The sequence below is a fragment of the Rhinoderma darwinii genome, chromosome 10, assembly GCF_050947455.1.
Source record: "Rhinoderma darwinii isolate aRhiDar2 chromosome 10, aRhiDar2.hap1, whole genome shotgun sequence".
Taxonomy (NCBI): Eukaryota; Metazoa; Chordata; class Amphibia; order Anura; family Rhinodermatidae; genus Rhinoderma; species Rhinoderma darwinii.
The window spans coordinates 95568712-95576434 of record NC_134696.1 but is presented as its reverse complement, the minus strand read 5'-3'; the positions used below and the strand labels follow the sequence as shown (position 1 = coordinate 95576434).

General features: G+C 41.1%; 1 protein-coding gene across 1 annotated transcript in view; it reads left to right on the top strand.

The window, feature by feature from the left end:
- Positions 1-1040: 1040 nt before the first annotated feature.
- Positions 1041-7723, top strand: part of LOC142661587 (phospholipase A2 inhibitor and Ly6/PLAUR domain-containing protein-like) — a 16783-nt gene continuing 10100 nt past the window's right edge. Inside the window, exon 1 of the mRNA XM_075839012.1 lies at positions 1041-1208. Coding sequence (XP_075695127.1) covers positions 1157-1208 — 52 coding nt within the window. The 5' untranslated portion in view covers positions 1041-1156. The remainder of the gene's footprint in view (positions 1209-7723) is intronic.

Below are 7723 nucleotides of genomic sequence, written 5' to 3'. Positions count from 1 at the left end.
GTTTCTAAAAAGATAATCTCATAAAGAAACCCCCAAAAACAGCCATCAGCTATCACTGGGGGAAGACCAGCCATACATATCTGTAGGGGAAATGTAGTGTTACATGCCGGCCGGTCTAATGAATGGGGGACCATGTAACATATATAGACGAGGGAGCCGCTCCTATATAGCAATTCCACGCTCCGGCCCTTAGAGGGGGTCCCGGGCAGAAGAATGCTCTCTATTATATTCATATGTCCTAATAGACATGACTTGTAAGGCTGCTGGAAATCAAATCCTCCGTTATTGCCCTGCAAATCTTAGCATACATGAGCTATTTGCAGCTGCTACCAATGGGGCAATAGACACAGGATGTCATAAAACAGGTGAAGTCCGCTGCCTATATTTTTTTGTCTTCTTATCTGGCAAAGGATCCTTTGGGCCCCCACAGGAACCAGGGCCCGGGTGTGACTGATATTTCTGCACTCACTATAGCTTTGCTCCGGACTACACCCCTTTAAGCGCACATAATCAGGACAGGCAGAGGCAAGTCTAGGCTTTCATTTCCCCAGTGCAAAAGAATCACATTGATGCCTTACCCCTGTATGTAAATACCCTAGCTGAGACAGAATGGCTTCTTGGCACAGAGCACTTGCTATCTACGTCCCTAAGGACAGATTTTCAGGTGTTTCTATTCACTGACAGTAAGCGACAACTGTAAAAAATATTGCGGAATTCATACACAAAGTATATTAGAAAGTTGCAGAATTTTGCATGATCACCCTGCTACCCATTTTCCATCTAGTTCAGGCCTTCCAATGTTCTATGTCCTATGCCGGGCAGCGCAATGATTCATTTTTGGCATTTGGACCCCAATATATAGAAGTGTGCCCAATTATTATGGCCATGGGACACATACGATACAATTTGCACCAAAATGTGGCAGTGAAAGAGTTAAAGATAAAAGTCTGTAACTGTCATATCTGTGGAATGTAACCCTCTGTGAGATACCTGATGTCTACACACCTTAAAAAACCTGTTTTTACCTCATTCTTAGGTCCCGCTCCCGTAATCAGCGATCACCCAGGGGGTGGACTCACAGCGACTCATCTATAATACACAGATATTACTCCCAGAATATATTGTGGCTTCCGAGCTGAGAACGTTGCCCCTCAGGATGAGATCGACAGTCAACGTCCTGATATTCCTGGTTGTTTGTGTAACTTCAGGTGAGCGCTTTATCTTCTAAGATGCTGATTAAAGGGATTGGTTTGGGGGTCTCATAGTTTACAGAATAGTTGTATGAAGATGTTCAGGCCGGAGCAAGTGTGGATGATGGGTGACACCCCTGGAGCACTATAATCTTATAGAGTCAAGAAAGGGTCAAATAAAAAGTATCATTTTGCTGACAGATTTATCAAAATTTGGCAGAAGAACATATGCGAATTTCATCCAAATACTATATACAGATAGATATGACACGGATGGATGGATAGATTATTGATCAATTGATAGATAGATATTAGATAGGTGGATAGATAGATATTAGATAGGTGGATAGATAGATATTAGATAGGTGGATAGATAGATAGATAGATAGATAGATAGATAGATAGATAGATAGATAGATAGATAGATAGATAGATAGATAGATAGATAGATAGATAGATAGATAGATATGAGATAGATAGATAGATAGATAGATAGATAGATAGATAGATAGATAGATAGATAGATAGATAGATAGATAGATAGATAGATAGATAGATATGAGATAGATAGATAGATAGATAGATAGATAGATAGATAGATAGATAGATAGATAGATAGATAGATAGATAGATAGATAGATAGATAGATATGAGATAGATAGATGGATAGATAGATAGATAGATAGATAGATAGATAGATAGATAGATAGATAGATAGATAGATAGATAGATAGATAGATAGATAGATAGATAGATCGATTATAGACAGATATGAGATAGATAGACAGACAGACAGACAGACAGACATATAGACAGATAGATAGAGACAGATAGATAGATAGATAGATAGATATGAGATAGATAGATAGATAGATAGATAGATAGATAGATAGATAGATAGATAGATAGATAGATAGATAGATAGATAGATAGATAGATAGATAGATAGATAGATAGATAGATGATAGATAGATAGATAGATAGATAGATAGATAGATAGATAGATAGATAGATAGATAGATAGATAGATAGATAGATAGATAGATAGATAGATATGAGATAGATAGATAGATAATATGAGATAGATAGATAGATAGATAGATAGATAGATAGATAGATAGATAGATAGATAGATAGATAGATAGATAGATAGATAGATAGATAGATAGATAGATAGATAGATAGATAGATATGAGATAGATAGATAGATATGAGATAGATAGATGATAGATAGATAGATAGATGATAGATAGATCGATTATAGACAGATATGAGATAGATAGACAGACAGACAGACAGACAGACATATAGACAGATAGATAGAGACAGATAGATAGATAGATAGATAGATAGATAGATAGATAGATAGATAGATAGATAGATAGATAGATAGATAGATAGATAGATAGATAGATAGATAGATAGATATGAGATAGATAGATAGATAGATAGATAGATAGATAGATAGATAGATAGATAGATAGATAGATAGATAGATGATAGATAGATAGATAGATACATAGATAGATAGATATGAGATAGATAGATAGATAATATGAGATAGATAGATAGATAGATAGATAGATAGATAGATAGATAGATAGATAGATAGATAGATAGATAGATAGATAGATAGATAGATGATAGATAGATAGATAGATAGATAGATAGATAGATAGATAGATAGATAGATAGATAGATAGATAGATAGATAGATAGATAGATAGATGATAGATAGATAGATAGATAGATAGATAGATAGATAGATAGATAGATAGATAGATAGATAGATAGATAGATAGATAGATAGATAGATAGATGATAGATAGATAGATAGATAGATGATAGATAGATAGATAGATAGATAGATAGATAGATAGATATGAGATAGATAGATAGATAGATAGATAGATAGATAGATAGATATGAGATAGATAGATAGATAGATAGATAGATAGATAGATAGATAGATAGATAGATAGATAGATAGATAGATAGATAGATAGATAGATAGATAGATAGATAGATAGATAGATAGATAGGTTCCCAAGGAGTAAGCAGCACTGAACATGAGCTCCTGAGTCTACATCAATATATACCTTGTAATGAGCAAACTGTAAGGCATAACCTGGATAATACAGACTCCATGGAAGACAGGAGGAAGCAGGACTAAAAGTTCTTCATGAAAAATAAGAAATGTAAAGATTTGAAAGAAAAAACAAGAATTTTGCTTAGAGGACAGACTGCAGCAGAGAACATCAAGTCTGACCGAGTCCAGAGAACTGAGCATCCAAAAGGTAAGAACTTCCTGCAACACCAACACAATCCAACTAGAGAGAAAACACCATAGATATAAGGATTTATCTAAAAATGGAAAATCACAACTTAGAACAAGAAATGCAGAATAAAGTAAATGTCCATAAGACGGAGTTTGGGATAGAAGATTCAGACAACAGGGGGTCCGGCACCTTGGAGATCACATACTCCGAAGAGCAGAGGAGCATTCAAGCGAGGAAAGCAGTAAAACATGCCACAATCAGACACAATCCAGAGACACTTTTTGCGGACTTTACCTCTAAAGAAGAAGTCAAGAGGAAAACAAATGTATTATTCTACACTGAGCACCGCTCCGCCTGGCACACAGCCCTGTGCCAGCACTATAAGGACATATCAAAGTGTGGCATCAATAAGGGCCGACAGATCAGAATAAAAGACCCAGGAAATGATGGGAGTATTACTCTTACCATAAGTCTATATAATAACGGCAACGTTCTCATACAAGGCAATGAGGACAAGCTAGAGGAATTCCAAGAAATCTTTCATCATATTAAAGACCAGGCCCAAACTTACAAAGAACAACAAACTCCAGCAACCCAGACCAGAGATGGACATACAGAGACAATCTCCAGCGACACCCCCGCTGCCCCATGTCCCAATGTCCCACACCCCTCACCCGACACCCTCAGAGACTGTTTATCTCAATTAGAAAGAGACTTTGTACAATTCAAAGAAGAACTTCAAAGAAATCTCGGTGACAAAAACACAAATGACCAAGTAATTAAAGAGATAAACAAACTGAAGTGTGAACATGCATCAGCTCTGCAGGAAATACAATGTACACTCCGAGAGCTGCAACAAGAAAATACAAAGCTCAGATTAGAGATAGAAAATCTAAAACCACAAACACAAAGTCTAGGAGCAAGGGAGAGCGCTGACATAAGGACTGCCAATGACCAGGGCGCTAGTACATCAAATCACCCAAACCCAATAAATATTCCTGAAATTAATGAAAACAAACTAGGAGAAAACAGAGCGATACAAGTGGGTACAAAGCCGACCGCCAACCAATCCTCCAGCACAGAACCACAGCAGCACCACATAACACCACCAAGCAGGACCCAGGACACAAGCATCAGACAAGCCACCCGCAAGTCACAATGTCCTGATACTGTCCTAATAATTGACTCAAATGGCAAATACCTTAATTCACGGCGACTCTTCCCAGGAAAAAGGGTCAGTAAAATTCACTGTGCAACTATCCAACAAGTCACATCAGTCATCAATAACCCACATTTTACCAATCCAAACCATCTCATTATACACACGGGTACAAACAACCTCCAAGACCAGCAACAGCAGATTGCAGAACAACTGACCCAACTAGCAAAGACGGCACAACAAAAGTTCCCTGACAGTAAAATAATTATATCATCCGTGCTCCCAAGAAAAGATGTACCCAACGAGATCACCCAGGCCATCAACACAAAGCTGGCAGCGAACATCAGCTCAATGTCAAACATCAGCCTGGCACAACACCCCTCCATAGAGCAGCACCACCTGTATGATGACAAACACCTCAACAAACGAGGGGTCAGCCTTCTGGCCAAAGAACTGAAAGACATTGTGCTGAACAGACCCCCCAGACCTGGACCCCACACCAGCCAAAGCCAAAACATGGAGACATCACTAACAATGAAAAGACCTCAAACTCCACACACCTCACTACACCCAGGAGAAAAACCCCTTTACCCAAGGTCAGACCAACAGAGGCAAAAGCCATGGAGAAAACCCCCTGCCTCACACAGAGACACGCAGAGCAGAGACATGGAGGAAACCCCCTGCCTCACACAGAGACACACAGAGCAGAGACATGGAGGAAACCCCCTGCCTCACACAGAGACACACAGAGCAGAGACATGGAGGAAACCCCCTGCCTCACACAGAGACACGCAGAGCAGAGACATGGAGGAAACCCCCTGCCTCACACAGAGACACGCAGAGCAGAGACATGGAGGAAACACCCTGCCTCACACAGAGACACGCAGAGCAGAGACATGGAGGAAACCCCCTGCCTCACACAGAGACACGCAGAGCAGAGACATGGAGATGCTAAAGACCCTGCTCAGCACTCTATGTAAAAAACTAATGTGACTGTACAACACGAGAACATCTACAACACATCCAACAGTCACATCTCCAGCCCGTCCTACACAGCGCCGCTCATTACAAGGTATATGGACACACAATGACGTCCTTTATAATCAGCAGCTGGAATATTCAAGGCCTCAACGCCTCAGCCTTTGGATGCAAAATTAACGATCCAGACTTCATCCAAAGACTGAAAAATATCGATATACAAATCCTCCTGGAAACATGGACTAGGACAGAGAATGAGTCCCTGGTGCCCACTGGATACAGGGAAATCTCTGTCCCCGCCCTGAAAAATAAACACATCAAGCAGGGTCGGTGTTCAGGAGGAATATTAGTCTGGTACAAGGAGGAGCTCCATGAGCAGATCAAAGCCGTGAAGCGAGGAGACAGCCACATCTGGATAAGAATAGGCAGCTCCATCCTCACCTCTCAGTCTGACATGTATCTCTGCGCAACGTACATCGCACCGCCAGAGTCCCCGTACTCCAACCCAGACAGCTTTGAGATTATACAAAGGGAAGCCGCCCATTTCCAGACCCTGGGCAGCGTTCTCATCTACGGAGACCTCAATGCAAGAACGGGGAGAGATAAAGACTACCTGACCAATGATGGAAATATCTTCATCTTTGGAGCAGAGGCCGACTGTCATAACTCCCTACAGAAAGAGAGAAACAGCTATGACAGCACCGTCAACAAAAGCGGGAAAAAACTACTGAATCTATGTCGAAGCTTAGGACTCCACATACTGAATGGCCGCACCAAGGGAGACTCTTTAGGAAGGTATACACTAAACTCCCATGTAGGCAGCAGTGTAGTAGACTATGCCATCACGGACATGGACCCCGCAAACATTGGCGCACTCATAGTCACTCCACAAACGCACCTGTCAGATCACAACCAATTACTTCTGTACATCAAATCCACAACCAAACCATCTGCACAAAAACCACATCAAACCGGCCTCTTCAACCTGCCCCCATCTTATAAATGGTCCAAAACGTCAACTATAAAATATAAAGAGACAATGAACAGACCAGAAGTGCAGGAGATGCTTCACAACCTCTACAACAAGGTGTATGAGACAAGCCCAGGAGGGGTCAATCAGGCCGTAAATGACCTCAATAATATATTCTATACCATGGCAGAGAAGTCTGACCTGAAAAGATGTGACTACAAGAGGCCACAAGAAATACATCCTAACGGTTGGTTTGACCGTGAGTGCAAAGAAGTACGGAAGACCCTAAGAAATGCCTCAAATAAGAAGCACCGAGACCCAAACAACACCGGTCTGAAGGAGGCCTACAGCAACATACAGAGGCAATACAAGACCATCCTCCGAAAGAAAAAACAAAGGCACATCTCCACCAAACTTACCCAACTCCAAGATGCCCTCCATGACAACTCGTTCTGGGAATTATGGAAACACATGGGCAAAAATTGCAAGAAAAACAACCTTCATATTCAAAATGGCAACATCTGGCTCCAATATTTCAGGGACCTCTACAAAGATATCCCGAAAGAAGAACAAAGCCAAGAACAAAAACAAATAATATCAAAATTGAAGGCGATGGAGGAAACACTTAAAGATTCTCAAAACCCCCTGGATACACCAATAACACTGCAAGAAGTAACAGAGAGAACCTCAGACATAAGGTGTAAAAAATCCAGCGGCCTAGACAGAATCTCACCAGAAATGATAAAACACAGCCCGCCAGAAATACAGGCCGCAATAGTCAAACTATTTAATATAGTGCTGAGTGCCGGCTACTTCCCGCAAATCTGGAACCAAGGCCTTATAACACCAATCCACAAGAGTGGGGACAGGTACGACCCGGCCAACTACCGAGGGATATGTGTCAGCAGCAACCTGGGGAAACTGTTCAGCAGCATCCTGAATAAGAGAATCCTCAGCTTCCTCACCCAGCACAATGTCCTCCACCAAAGCCAAGCTGGGTTCATGCCAAACCACCGCACCACTGACCACATCTACACCCTGCGCAGCCTCATCAAGAGCCACGTCCACAATACAAAGCATGGGAAGATTTACGCCTGTTTTGTGGACTTTAAGAAGGCCTTTGACTCAGTGTGGCACCCGGGCCTAT